The 14897-nt window shown below is 40.6% G+C and overlaps 2 protein-coding genes across 2 annotated transcripts in view; one reads left to right on the top strand and one right to left on the bottom strand.

Annotated features, from left to right (window-relative positions):
• NF1 (neurofibromin 1) overlaps nt 1-14897 on the bottom strand; it is a 236938-nt gene that overhangs the window by 48558 nt on the left and 173483 nt on the right. The gene's annotated exons all lie outside the window — the stretch shown is intronic.
• Nucleotides 1438-9907, top strand: EVI2B (ecotropic viral integration site 2B). The gene is made up of 2 exons (XM_051992366.1): nt 1438-1533; nt 7555-9907. The coding sequence occupies exon 2, from the start codon at nt 7594-7596 to the stop codon at nt 9115-9117; it is 1524 nt and encodes a 507-aa protein (XP_051848326.1). The 5' UTR covers nt 1438-1533; nt 7555-7593; the 3' UTR covers nt 9118-9907.

Raw genomic sequence — 14897 nt, 5'->3', positions numbered from 1 at the left:
AAAAAAAGAAGAAGCACTTATGTGAACTTTTGTTATTGAATGTGAGATAAGTGTACTTTCAATTTAACAAAAATTACCTACTCCAAAAAAAAAGACATTATAGTGAAAAATTAGTGCAGGAGTTGAGTGAGGATAGTCATGGATTTCAATCCCAGTTTCAATATTTATTAGTTAATGACAACTCAATTCTGAGACTCAGTTTCCTCATTTGTAAATTGGGAAAGAAAATACACTTTTGTTATTAATCTCAATTGTAAGGGAAAGCACTACAGAAACTGAACTTATAAATCTGCTGAATGGATTTTTATTTCCAAAGAAACTAAATTATAAAGTAATAAGTAATGAAAAATCTGATATCTGAATTACCAAAATCTAAAGTTACCTTTTTAAAAAAACTCATCTCAAACATCCTAGATCTGAGATTCTCAATCCTTATTGTATCTTGGATACTTTGGGTAATCTAATGACACCTATAGACTCCTTTTCAAAATCATGTTTTTAAAGTATCTTTTAAAAAACATAGGAAGGAAACTAATTAAACTGAAATATAGTTATCAAAATATTTTTAAGAGACAAATTAACCAAACTTTGAATTAAGGGTTCCTGCCCTAGAAATTCTAGACCACTCCTTAAGAGCCCAAAGTGACAATTCGGTCATCATGGATTGAGGCCGAGACATGTTTTGTCCATGCTTACACAGGTCCTAAGTAGTAGAACCAGGATTAGAACTCGGGTCCTCTGGGCACACTTAAAAGAGTGATACTGAAAATATTAAGATTAGCTGAAATAAAGGAATCAGGACAATTTCTTATTGCAAGTTTAACGAAAAGGTACTTTGTAGGTCAAATATCCTTTACACTAAGATGGAATATTTCCCTCCCACCAAGGGCATTTATAATTACTCATTTGTCGTGAATGTTGATTAAAAACCACCAGGTGTCACAGTGCTCAACTGCCCATTTGACTGATGTAACCTTCACTAGCTCTTTGGGAACTGTCAAACTTGACAGGTAGACGTCTTTTTCTAACAACTTCATCTCCCCTATTTTCTAATAGCACCAGATATTACTCTTCTTCTGACTGCTAGCTTAATTGGCCAAAAAAATTTAATGAGAGTTAGTCACATTGTTAATAAAACATCAATTTTAGATGATCTCAGATCAGTCAGATGACAAGAACATGGCACCAGGCTCCTGAGAGAAGGAAGTCAGAGGCAGGAGCCCACAGCCCAGTGGCCTTTCCCGTTCCATGAAGGGGGTATGTCTAGACACGGAGGACCAGGCAGCTGCTTGCCGGTGGCTCCCCGGGGCGTACAAGGCTCTCGGGGGACCGGGTGGGTGCCCAGCTCGATGACATCCTGTCATTCTGGGTTGCTCTCCACACAGCCTGAAGCAAGAGTTACTTCACTTCCTGCTCCTCCACCTCACGCCTCTCCACAGACCCCATCTTAGGCTGGGCTCAGCAACGACTTCTGCTTTCTTCGTCAAACTGCTCCAATGCTCATCCCTTGGTGACAAGAGAGGTGCAGCTGAGGTAAGCAGCCATTTTCACATGGGCATTTATCTTTGGGTTTAGCTTTGTTTTTACATTGATTTCCTATTAACATTAAGAATTGGTATTCTACATTGGCCTGGAAGATGATAAAACTGGTTTTATTAACTACAATGGATGAGCTGATGAGGCTTTAAATTCATTTCTTTTGGTGTTTATCATACTGGAAGCAAAGAAAATCAGCTGATGAGCTCTGCTGTCAGAAGCAATTTTGGTGAAAAATATCCATAACTTTAAGGAACTTTTCTAGGAAGGCTTTACTTGAGTGGCAGGAGGCACTCACCTGCAATTTATTAACAAACTTTACTTGTTTAAAGACATAAAAATTTCCAAGAGCAGATAACCTAAATAAACTAGCTGAGAATAGGATCAATATGATCATATGCAGTGAAAACAGGGCCAAACATGGAGAATGTGATATTTTATTTCCTGTAAAGTTGAACTTTGGTTTGAGATATTTCAGAATCTTAAAATTTCTCACTGACTATTGTTACTTAAAAATGACCAAAATCCACAACCAGAAAATGAGGACATTCACATTCCTTTCACTTAATTTTTTAAGTCTTCAAAAGAAATAAATCTAAGTACCAAATTATCAATAAATTATTTATCATTGTCTTTTCTGGCCCAAACTAAATTTTGTAGCTTATGCCGTGGCGATTATGTGCAGATACAATTGAAGAAAAGAAAGGGCAAATGTTATAAGTTCCTTGGGAAAGGCACTACCAAACCCCAAGGGTTCTGGAGGGGGTTCTGTCAGTCCCCTGGCTGCCTTCCTCCAAATCCTCACAGAATCCTGGCATTTTGAGGCTGAGCCACTGTACAATCTTAGGCAAATTTCCTCATCTATAAATTGAGAGGAAAGGATGGGGCAATCCAGTGCTTCCTAAATTGGACCAAGAGTTCTTTGTCATTAGATGACTATTCAGAGGCGTACCAGTTACCAAAATAGTTACCTGATGCTTATTGCTCTGATCCCTGGATGCTGATCAGAATTTCTAAAGACAAAGTTAGAGAGAGTGTATTTTTGCTCATGGTTCTATTACTGCTTTTTAGTGATCAAATTAAACAATCCATTTTTGAATTCCCCCAATCTACATAGAAAGAAGGTAAAGAGAACTAACCCACAGAGTATTAAACAAAACAATCTTTGTAAAAATCCCCATTGCAGTTAACATCTGTTGACTTACTTAATTTTGGAATAAGTAAATATTAAAAAAATTAGGCAATAAAGATGCTTGTTCTGAGGGAATTGGACATTACAAGATAATTCAGTTTTTTTTAATCTGAAAAAATGCTCTATAAAATTATTTATAAAATAGTAAGAATTATCAGAAATTAATTAAATCCACTTCATAAGAACAAGAAAATATTCCTATCATGTCTGCCCATAAATGCCATAAGAGCATAAATGCTCCTTAAATTCTTTCCATAAATTTTTTAAATTTAATTTTTAATTCACATTCTTGTAAATTTCCACCTATGTGATCAAACAGAAGATTATATGTGAAGCTGAAAAATCCCTAATACATCCAAATTTGTTCTAAAATTCCAATATTCGAGCTTTTTTTGCATCTCTCTCTTTAAATTGTTGATTTAGAAGCATCAAAGAGTTATTTCCCTAGAGTGTTTTCCCTGTTTTCAGATTCTTTTAAAATATCAATCTAAAATTTAGGCAGTGTTTAAAGATGTTTTCATTCTATTTTTAAAACTATTCCTAGCTTGATCCAACCTCAATGTAATGTTAAACTGATGCTAAACATATAAAACTTATGCTTTACAGAATGTCCAAACTGAATAAAATGACCCAAACTGATACATTAGAAAAGTTATGGTGGTTCGTGGTCATGTTCCAAGGAGATATTCTTACAGAATCACAGAGTTGAACCTCCAAAAAACCAAAACCAAAACCAAACCTCCCATCTTTACAGCAAAACCTGCACCTAATTGACCCTCCCTCCATGTCTTATTTCTCTTCCGTTCTCCAGAAGAAGATTTTAAATGTTTTCTCCATATTTCACAATTATATTTAAGAGGCTCTTCTTACTGTCTACGCCAATACCTCATATAAATGTATATCACTGATTTAATACTGTACTTTCAACCCATTTAATAATAGCTGCAATAATAGCTGCAATAATAACTACCTTTATTATGTGCCCCGCACTTTGATAAGCACTTGACAATTTTTTCCTCATTATTATCCATTTTAAAGATGAGGAAACTGAGGCAAAGAGGTTCTGTGGCTTTCCCAGGGACATATTGCTAATAAGTATCTGAAACTACATTTAAACTCAGGTCTTCTTGACCCCAAGCCCAGGGTTCTGTCCACTGTGCCACCAGTTCCCTCTATTTTACCCTGGTATGTTCATGATAACTAGAGCAACTCTTCTCCACATATTCCCAACCTTATTTCACAGCTACTGTATCTTGGCCATAGGCTATTGACCATTTTATTGTGCTCTTGCCTTGTTTTGTTGTGTGTGTGTGTGGGGGGGGGGGGATTTGGAGGGAGTGCCCCCCCCCCAAGCAGCTAGCAGGGTGGGACTAGAGATCTGTTATGAAAAACACACGAGATTCCCTAGAACCTTCATTTGGGAGTCACTGACCTCAGCTGCCCACCCCTCCCCCTTCCCCTCCCCCATATGTGCTTCTTCTTGACCACATTTCCCATGTTCCCCCAAGTGAATCCCCTCCTTGAGAGATACACCATCATGAGCCTATTACATCGGGGCCACAAGATGGTAGGTAATGGCGGACTCTATACTCTCTGGGAGGATCCACAAATAAGTGTAATTACACGGTACAAATCATGATAGGGACAAAGCAGGAGATTCATCTCAGCTGGAGGATTCACAGAAGCTGACTTATTTTAACTTCATCCCTCTTCAGGAGCTTTCCTCATTTCACACATTTCTGAGTTATTTTTAAAATTCTTTCCTTCCTTTTTTATATCCTCTTTGTACAGCACTTGACACATAGTAGGTGCTTCACAAACAGCTGATGACAGATGTTCCTTGTTCCTTTCCCTCTCCTGCACTGTCCGGCAGATGCTTGAATAAACACCTGCTTAATCGAAACGCTTTTTTCAGTTCTCTGACCCTGAACAGTTTCCTCTTTCTGGCTCAGTTAGTGCCAAGGGGCACCTTTGAGCTCCTTTACTTTGCCCACATTTCCCAAGCCCAGGGTTACACAGAGGCAGCCAAGGGGCCGATTTGTGCTCTGCCGCTTCTGACTTTGTGAAAACAGCTGAAGGCTCTTGGGAGACCCCATATGACACCATCTATGTTGGTATTTAGGCAGCTGGTCACAAGGAGAATGGCAATCATCTCAGGGGTTCAGGGTGGCCCTTTATCTCCTGATAAAAATCACCAAGCTTTTCACTAATGTCAGTAAAACAGTACATATAGGTTAGAAAGTCCACGGCAAAATAGGCAGTGGAAGAGGGGGGAAAGAAACAGGGCTCTGGACCAGAGCAGGGAGACTGCTTTAATGGTGAAGGAAATAATTGCTTTCACAAAGCTGTGGTTATTTCTACTTTCCTGTTGACGAGAAAGGATGTGAACATAAAACAGAATCCTATCAATTTGAATAGGCTCCTTAGAAGCTATTTGTTCTAACTTTGCCGTTAAGTGCTTTCCTTATAATGAATTTTCTGTTAACCGAAACAAAGAATATTCTGCTTCATTTTATTTTTTAAGTAAAACCACAAAATGGCAAATACTTGGCCAAAATGGCCGAATGTACTTCTAAAACTTCACGTGGTTATTTTCTGTTGGTTCAAGAACTGCCAGGAATGTTTCCCAAAGAAGCCAACTTTTTTATCATTCACGTCCACAGGGATAGCAACATTTTGAGGAAATCAATAGTTAGAATGGGTGTCTCCTCTTGATCAAAGAAGTTCACAACACAGGACTAGGGCCCTGGGAAGAGGCTGGATTGGGAGTTCAAGGACCAAGGCTCAGATTCAGGTTGGCTACCTCTAGGACCACATGCAAGGTCCTTCATCCTTCAAGGCCTGTTTCCTCAACTATAAATTTAAAGGGTTGGACTAAATGATCTCCAAGATCTCTGTCAGAATTAATGCAAGGTTCTATGACCCTCAAAGCTAGCTTGAATTTTTAAAGGCATTAATATAGAATAAAGCATCTGAGAGCAGAACAATTGCATTTCTGTCTTTGTAATCCCATTACCGACCACAGGGCCTGGGTGGTGCTATTGGTGCAAATGGCACCCAGTACTGAGTGTTCAACGAATATTTGTTACTAGGACACTAGATGAGACAGTGGATAGAGTGTGCTGTTCATGGAGTCAGAAAGTCCCGAGTTCAAATTCAGCTTCAGATTTATATGACTCTCAGAAACCACCGAACCTCTATTTGTCTCATCTGTAAATTGAGGAAAATAAGAGTTTACTTCTTAGCATCATCATTTTGTTATAGGAGTCAAATGAGGTCCCATTTATAAAACATTTTGTAAACCTCTGATGCTATATAAATATGACTCTCAGAAACCACCTAACCTGTATTTGTCTCATCTGTAAAATGGGGAAAATAAGAGTTTACTTCTTATCATTATCATTTTGTTATAGGCATCAAATGAGGTCCCATTTATAAAGCATTTTGTAAACCTCTGTTGCTATATAAATATTTATGATTATTATTACTATTGATAAGCAGTGATATGGTTAAAATAGTGACCCAGATTAAAGAAAATATTTCCTATGCATCTACTATATGGAATATCGCATCCTAATAAATATAATGGAGGAATAAAATGGAGGGAAGAAGGGAAGGCCGAAGAGAACGGTTTTTTATACGTGCTGTCTGACAGTTCTACTTCTCTAAGAGTTGAGTTGTGCTGGGGTGAGGAGGGTGGGTGTGTCTTGTCTTTTTCCTGCAATGTCCTAAGTCAGTGCATGATCAGTTCCCAAAGGAATTATAATACTGAGATTGCTCAAGGAGTTCACTTCAGGCTGTTTTGGAAATGGCTTCATTCAAATTCCCTTCCTCCCTTTCCAGAGAGCTTGTGGGGAAGGAGCAGAATTGAGGGCAGGTCTAGGGACAGTAGGATCCAGAGGTAACCCTTTGCAATGAATGGCTCTGTAGGGAAGGCAACAAGGGCCTTGGTTCTGAAATTAAGGCCTAGGAGGCAAGTCTGGAGACATCAATGAACTTCAGGGGGACTATGCTTTCCCATCTGCAAAATGAAGAGGTGAGAGCCCCACGAGCTCTGTTGGAAGTAGGAATCAAGCCGAGTCTTGATGGATTTGAAATTAAAAAGTAGAAATGAAGCCAGCCTAGAGCCAGAGAACTTGAAAAGGCAGCGTGAGGGGAGTGTGTGTCGAGAGGCAATTGGGGTTGAGTGACCTGCCTAGGGCCACGAAGCTGGTAAATGCTAAGTGTCTGAGGCTGGTTTTGGACTCAGGTCCTCCTGACTCCAGGGCCGGCGCTCTGACTACTGGACCATTTAGATGACTCTTGAAAAGCAGTTTGGATGGATAAGCAAGAGTAGTGAGAGCAGTCAAGTGAAGGCCAGTAGAGATGCATCAACAGCATCAGGCCACTGGCCTCAGGGATGAGATGGGGGGTCATTGGTGCTTCCGAGTGCAGATTCTACTGGGTGGGACAAGTGAACCCCACACACTGCAAGGGCTGTGAGTGAATACCAACTGGGGACACTCACTGTGCAATGAGACATGTGGCAGCTCTCTGCATTCATTTTCAGTGTATCACAAATACTTTAAGGATCTGACCTTTCCTAGGCTTGAGTATTATGCTCACTGGACATGGAAAATCACTTTTGTGTGGTTGAGAAGTACAGCATCTCATAGTCATAGTCAATTTGACAACGAGCAGGTCCATACACTAGTCCTCAATAAATGGCATACAGTGCTTCAGTGATATCTCACCGTGTCACCTCTAAATATAGAGATTTTAAAAATCTATAACTCCATCCCACCCCAAAATGAGAGCTAATTGTCCCCCTTTGTTTCCTTTTATAGTGGGAAAAAAATCACCTTGTTATGATTTAACCTTTTGAAATGGATCCCAAACATTTCATCATAATGCTCTTGTGTGGGTTCTTAACAAACCCAACTCTGACAGAGGCACAAACTTATTCATCAGCAGTTTCACCTCAGACTACTTTTAAATCATCAACATCAGATATATCAGCTAATTCTGGAAACGGAACAGAGATCCCATTCAGTCAACCATTAAAACTGATCAACACTTCTTCAGGACAACCACCAACTTCATCTGTTCCTGGGTCTACTGGGTCACTAGCAGCACCAACTGTTCCCACTTCCTCTGGACAATCATCTTTATCATCCATCCCCAAGTCTTCGGATCAAACATCAGTGCCATCTGTCCCCAAGTCCTCCAACCCACAAGTAGCATCACTTGTACTCAATTCCACCAGCCAGCCACCAGAATCACGCAGACTTGACTCCTCCAGTCAGTCACCAGAATCAGCTGCCCCCAATTCCACTAGCCATTCATCTGTCCCCAACCTACCACCAGATACACCAGTCCACAGCTCCTCCCAGGAACCACCAGCAACATCGGTCCACAGCTCCTCCCAGGAACCACCAGCATCACCTAGCCCCAGCTCTCCCAGGCAACCACCGGCAACACCGGTGCAGAGTTCCTCCAGGAAACCACCAGCAACATCTAGCCCCAGCTCCCCCAGGCAACCACCAGCAACATCGGTCCCCAGCTCCTCCAAGAAACCACCAGCATCATCTAGCCCCAGTTCCCCCAGGGATTCAGCATCAACAGTTGTTACTCCAGGATTCCACCAAGAAAATAGCAATCCCACCCCAACAAAATTTCAAAGCTCTACCGCCAATTCCGTGGCTGCTGTGCTAATTGGCACAATTCTGAGTTTTATGATAGGTGCTATAGTTATAATTCTGCTCTGGAAATGCTTTAGAAAACCAATCCTCAATGACCAAAACTGGGCTGGCCGGTCTCCCTTTGCTGATGGTGAGACTCCTGATATGTGTATGGACTACAGTAGAGAAAATGGAAAATCCATAAAACGTTCATCTATCGTTTCACTTGAGATCTGGAAACCAAACAAAAACATGCTGTTAGCAGATGATTTAGATGTGAAATTGTTTGACTCAAGTGAAAATTTTGATGAATGTCCTAAGCCTGACTTAGAGAAAGTGAAAAACCAACCAAATGGGACATCAGAGGAGAGCGCCGATAGATCGACAGTGGGCACTGCTATTTCTTCAGAGGACTTGGAATCGACTGCAGTTCCTCCCCTTCTGGACTTAGATGGGCCAGAAAATCAGAAGCCTGACTCGGCTAACTTACTTGACACTGATTTCTCTCATCTCCCACCCCCTGTGGACTCATTCCCTCCTCTCCCCGACTCTTCCCTACTGCCCCCTCCTCCAGAAGTTCTCCTCCAAGACCAGGAGAAGGACAACGCAGAGGTCCACGACTCAGTTTCACCCACTTTAGAGACCCAATTTCCTAATCCTTCTGACTCTAGTCAACAAGCCTTAGATGAATCGCTGCTGCTGCCACCACCACCTGAGGAATTACTGTAAATGATCACAGCTTGCTGATGTGAAGACTTCTTAAAAAGACTAGCTTTATTTTTTTCTTTTGAATGAACTGCCATCCAACTTAGATTTCCATTCAATCTGCTTAAAATGCTCTTAAATTCATGTAAATATTAAAAAGTGCTTCCCCTACAGCAGAAATTTTTTTTTCTGATACTTGACTACTTGCTGAATTTGGCACTGTATCTAACTGCTAAATTTCAAAGCATAGAAAATATCTATTTAATGTTTAAAGTTAATAGCTCTCTGTTCAGTTTTACAAGAGAGTTGTCATCTTTACAATAGAAAAAAGGGCTTGTACGAAATTTCTTAGAAGTTATCTGCAAGATGACATTATTTTCTAATATGTTTATATCCATTTCTTTAATTTCATTAAAACATTTTAAATATAGCATCTGTCTTCAGTGACTTAGCTATTTCAGAAATACGTAATATTTCTTAAATATACATTGTTATGAAAAATAAGCTCTTGAAAGAATGAATGGAAATTTAATTTTGGTAAATCAATCTTATCTTTTTACTACTGTCAGAATTTTAGAGATGTGTCCCTACAGAGGGAAAAACATATATCCTTTAAATTTAAAAAACCTTGAATTTAGTAGACACTCATGAGTCACACACTTAACAGAAAAATCAGCTTTCCATTAACCCACAACATATACTGAGTCAAAAACAATGCTAAAAATGTAGTAAAGTTCCACAAAATGCTTTGTTTCACTTCACTGGGAAAACATTTGGGTTCTTCTGAATAAAAAAGAAGAATTCAAAGATACAACCTCTCAAACTTTTCTATGTACCTGGATCATCTAAAGAAATGATTAATAGCTTTCAAAATTCTCAGATTGCAATTATAAACTGGGTCATTTCCCAGGGATGGCAACTCTTGTCTCAATACAGGAGAAGCCTTACAGTAAATGATTTGTAGGCCCTGTGAATATTCCTGATTGGGCTTCTTCATCCTAGAATTTCCAGAAGATGATTTTTGTCATGCCTCATTGGTCCATTTATTAGCTAGCTGAGGAGGCTCCCATAAATCACAGGGAAGCTCACCAAGTCTTTACCTTTAATATGGAAACAACATGTGTTCTCCTAAACTCAAAGAGTGGATGTGAAGAAAGGGCCTGTAAGTAAAAGCACTATCAAAAATGAAAGTTATTAGTGTAAATACTGCCTCATCTCCATATCTGCCAGGTATTTCCTGTAAGACTAACAATTCCAACCACATCAACATCTCCAGATGGTTCAAAATTGAGTCATAAGGTTTTGTTTCATGTCTAGAATGGAAAGACTCACCCTCAGAGCCTATTTCCTTTTACACACCTCTGGTGGAAGAACAAGAGACTACCCTGAGTTGTGTTCTGCCATAATCACAATTGTGTATTTTGCTTTAGCTTCTGAATTAGAAGAATAGTCAGTTTATTAATAAATTGATAGAACGCTAACTAGTAATAAGTCCTGAAGGAGCAAGCATTTTGGGTCAATGACTGATTTAAGGTAATTGTATTTTTTTAAGGGAAATCTACCTTCATATGACTAGAAAGATTATCTAAAGTTTATTTCCACAAAATGGCCCCCATAATAATATCAGAGAAACATGTGCTGTACTTGGAGGTCACTCTCTTCTAAGATTTCTTCTTCAAACTTTCACGAACATCCATTTCCATGCTGAGAATCTCTTAGTCATCTTCATGTTACACAAATCATTGCCAACTTTCAATCTTGTCAAGTACCATTACTAAGAATGTCTTTTTCAGGTTTTACATCTATCTCACATCTTGCTCACACTTCAAATCCTCATGCTGGGATCTTGACCTGAATACTCATGATTGTACAAAGATTCTTTCACTTGTATCAAAAATCCTTCATATTTCAGATTAACATAACAGTGAACAGAGGCATTAATGATAAATTTCCAGAGTAATCTAAGGAGGAATAAAGATCTGTTTGTCTCTGGAACTACCTTAAAGTTAAGCTTTAGCTCTGCTTATTTTATATCCAAAGTTAGTTGGGGTTTTTTTTGCATAAATGCAAATCATAAATGATTTCTTTTTTACTTCTCCCCTTTCCCCAAAAATTTATGACAGAGAAGAGACACACAATAACTGTGATATAAACTCTGAGTTGGGGAAGATAGGAACTAGTACTGACTTTGGAAAGATTGAGACTTTTGTCCACCTTTCTCCCTGGATTTGTAGGAAGAAGTTTTATAAGAATTCATAGCAAAGAGGAGAAAAATAAGTTTTATTCTTGCTGCAGATGAACCTTTTTTTTTCCTTAGCGCAGCAGAGGAGCATATTGGCCAAAGTAGAAATATTTGTTGAAATCTGCAGAAATAAATGCAGGAAAATAAAAATTAAGACAGGACATAAGAAAAGCCAGGCAGGATGAAAGCACAACATGGAGGAAACAAAATTAGAGATGCAAAATCCACAGTATAAAGTTTATTTTAGTAACATGGCAAAAAGGAGATGATTCAAGTACCACATGACTAGAAATGAATCAACATGACTAGCAGCAGCAGATTGTTCCCTGGGCTCTAATTCCGGTTTGAGCCATCACAGGTAGAATTTGAGCCCTTGGGCCCGGTGGAAGCCCCGGAAGCTCAGACAGGCCTTGTCTGCCCACCAGCTGAGATTTCAGCAGCCTGGGCCACAGGTGTGTTGAGGTGAGGGCCGCAGATCGCCGTTAGGCCACACTAACTCCCCAGCAAACCACGCCCCCAAGGCCCTGCAGCATTCTGGGTGAGGGGGGCCAGGCCAGAACCCCAGGCAAGGCTGACTCTTGGGAAATCCCATCTCCCCTCTCTGCCTCTACGGGCTTTCCACCCCATGGGCCTCATCATTCCCTGGCATCTGTGGCCTGATCCAGCCTCCCCGTGACTGTTAGATTCAGGTCTGAGTGTGGCCCCTCTCCCCCAATTCCCTCTAGGATCAGAAAGCCCCCAGCCTCCACAAGCCTGAGCCCCTTCCCCTTTCCTTCCTGCCCCAGCAGGTCCCCAGTCGGCCCTCTCTGGCCCTCCCCCTCAGCCTCCCCTCCACCTCTCCCCCGCCCGGCCTCCTTCCCCTTTCGGCTCTGAGGCCACTTCCCCCAGGAGGCCTTGTCTCGGCCCGGCCCCTCCCCCAGCTTTGGGGACATGTGTTTACTCAGATGAACCTCTCTGTCACGAGGACCATTTCCTTTTATCTCTCTGTGTCCCCATCAATTAGCACAGTGCCCGGCATAGAACAGCATTTAATAAATGCCTGTTTATTAACTGGGCAACAGGGCCCAGGGCTGTGGAGAAATAAGAAAACTCATTTCCTCTCAAGTTTGGGGAAATCCGGGGCAGGCAAAGAAGAGCTCGGACGCAGGCGCGCTGACCCACTAGCTGAGGCCACGGCTGTCGTCTCCGGCCTCAGTTTCCTCCCAAGTAAAAACCACAGACTGAGAACCAGAACGGACCTGAGAGCCCTCACTAAATCTCTGCCTCTGGCCCAGAGAACGACCCTGATTACAAAGAACTTAATAAAAGATGAAGAATGGCGAGACGAATCAATGTCTCCAGTAAGTCAGACATTAAAAGCGGCTTTCTGGGTCTTCCAATACCTGGGAATGAGGCTTCTCTCGGACGAGGCTCGGAAGGTTCCCCCAGAAGCGTCCCTGACGGGGCTGGGTTCTTGCCGCCTGCTGAGCACCTGCCATCCCTCATTCCCAGCAGGACCCTCTCCTCTGCCTTCCTGACCCTCTAGAACCTTCCTCCATTCTTTTTCATGTCTTTTAGCATCCTGTTTCAACCCCAAAGCAAAATTTTAGCCATTATCTAGTTCTGAAGATTTTCCTCCTATTCCAGATGATCTCTGAGTGCCTTCACCGGTCCAAATCTCTCCTCCTTATTGAGAGGGAGTTCCTTCCCTTTCCCCATTCTTCTTACCCACAGCTTTCTCACAGAAGCCAGAAGTCAAATATCCAAGACACAGAGGCAACTGACACCAAAACATGTATGAGTCGTTGTCCAGAAAATGAACAATTTTCAAAAGAAGAAATAGCCACCATTGTGGCTAGCATAGATAGAGAACTTTCAAGCATACAACTTTACATTAGCCTAGTCAAAAAACAATTTTTTTGGCATCTTAATTTTTTTTTTTACATAAGTACTTCCCTATCCCATTCTGAGAATTCTGTATTACCTTAAAGAAAGCTAAAGATGGGGCAGCGAGGTGGCTCAGTGGACAGAGCACCAGGCCTGCAGTCAGGAAGACCTGAGTTCAAGTCGGGTCTCAGACACTTAACACTTCCTGGCTGTGTGACCCTGGGCAAGTCACTTAGGCCTGATTGCCTCAGCAAAAAAAAAAAAAAAAAAAAAAATCTAAAGATGGAAAAGCACAAAGCCATGATTAGAAATAAGTATATTGAATACTGGATGCCCCAATGTCTCAGTGCAATTTTAAGCTGCACTAAGATATTTGGGATACTTTCTACTAAGATTATTGTAAATGAAAACTAGATGCCTCCCAGGATCAATGACCACTTAAAGAACTTCAATTAAGAGTCAAAAGACTGAGTATTTCACTCCAATTCACTTATGAGGGTGCCAATCAATAAAAACTTTCTAATGTTACAGATTTCAAAACTGAGCTTGAGGAATATCAGCTTCTTACAGTAATTGAATCAGGATAATTTACTTCTGAAAATAATATCCTGCATCATTTCTTATTTTGGATTATTCTACTAATACAACTGATCTTTTGTCGCAGCTAAATTTCAAAAGAGTGGCTAAAGCAAAAAAATTAAAAACTGAGATGGATTCCTCACCATCTTAGCCTAAAGGAATAAACTCCCAATAACAAATGGCTGTTTCATGGCACCGACATGGAGGCAATGTTGCTAATCTGCACTTAGAAATCTATACTTGCTGGCTGACTTTGATACTACCAAATTCTATCAATGAGCACATTTAATAGACAGCAGAAGAATCAGCCATAAAACAGATCTCATGATATAATAGCCATGGCAAATAGCATTCTGAAGTATTTGGCTTAACAAATGTAGCTTTTCTTTGCAAAGTAGATCAAAAAAAAATCTTTTTTTTCCCTTTTTAGCTTTAAAAAAAAATCAAATAAAAAGCTAGCATATTCCTACCTGGCCTGGATCCTGAACATAAATTTATGACCCAAATGAGTTCCTCCAAGTGCTACAGAAAGATAGTGCAGTATCTCTGGGCTGGGAATTGAGATGGGAGCTAAACCTGGACATCTTGCCAGGCTACCTCATGAGCTACAGTATATGGGAGAGTCAAAGCTACTCCAGCCCCAGTCAATTTCTTTTCTCTTCTTTTCTCTCTCAAAAGCTCTAAACTGCTTTCTAAATAGCCAAATGTGAAACAATGTCCAAAGGACAAATATATCTTAATCAAAGACAAATCGAGACGTCCCTGCTCTCCCTACCCACTGTATCCTAGCCACCAATACCAGAGATAAGATGGTCATATCTAAAGCCAGGAACAGACCGGAAATCCACTGAGCTAGCTGCACTTCTGCAGTTAAATGAATGTTGCTACGAGCTATAGATCCTGTTACCTCCCAAAATCTGTGTCTTGGGACACTTAATCCAAAGGAGCAAAACCCTCAAGACAATACTAGGAGCCAGCAGAAAGGGGCATTTCAAGAAAAAGCACTCTCCTTATAAGTACTGACAGATAATCTGTCTTTTTTCCAAAAAAGCTGCCCACCCAAAAAATAAATTCCCACAAAGCCTTTCAAAGGAGCCCAGATTTAGAGTTGGAAGGA

Source organism: Antechinus flavipes, chromosome 4 (genome assembly GCF_016432865.1).
Source record: "Antechinus flavipes isolate AdamAnt ecotype Samford, QLD, Australia chromosome 4, AdamAnt_v2, whole genome shotgun sequence".
In the NCBI taxonomy this organism is placed as follows: domain Eukaryota; kingdom Metazoa; phylum Chordata; class Mammalia; order Dasyuromorphia; family Dasyuridae; genus Antechinus; species Antechinus flavipes.
This window is presented reverse-complemented; position numbering and strand designations above follow the sequence as displayed.

Excerpts from the sequence above, each read along its gene's own strand:
- EVI2B (XM_051992366.1), top strand. The coding sequence starts at position 7,594 with ATGGATCCCAAACATTTCATCATAATGCTCTTGTGTGGGTTCTTAACA.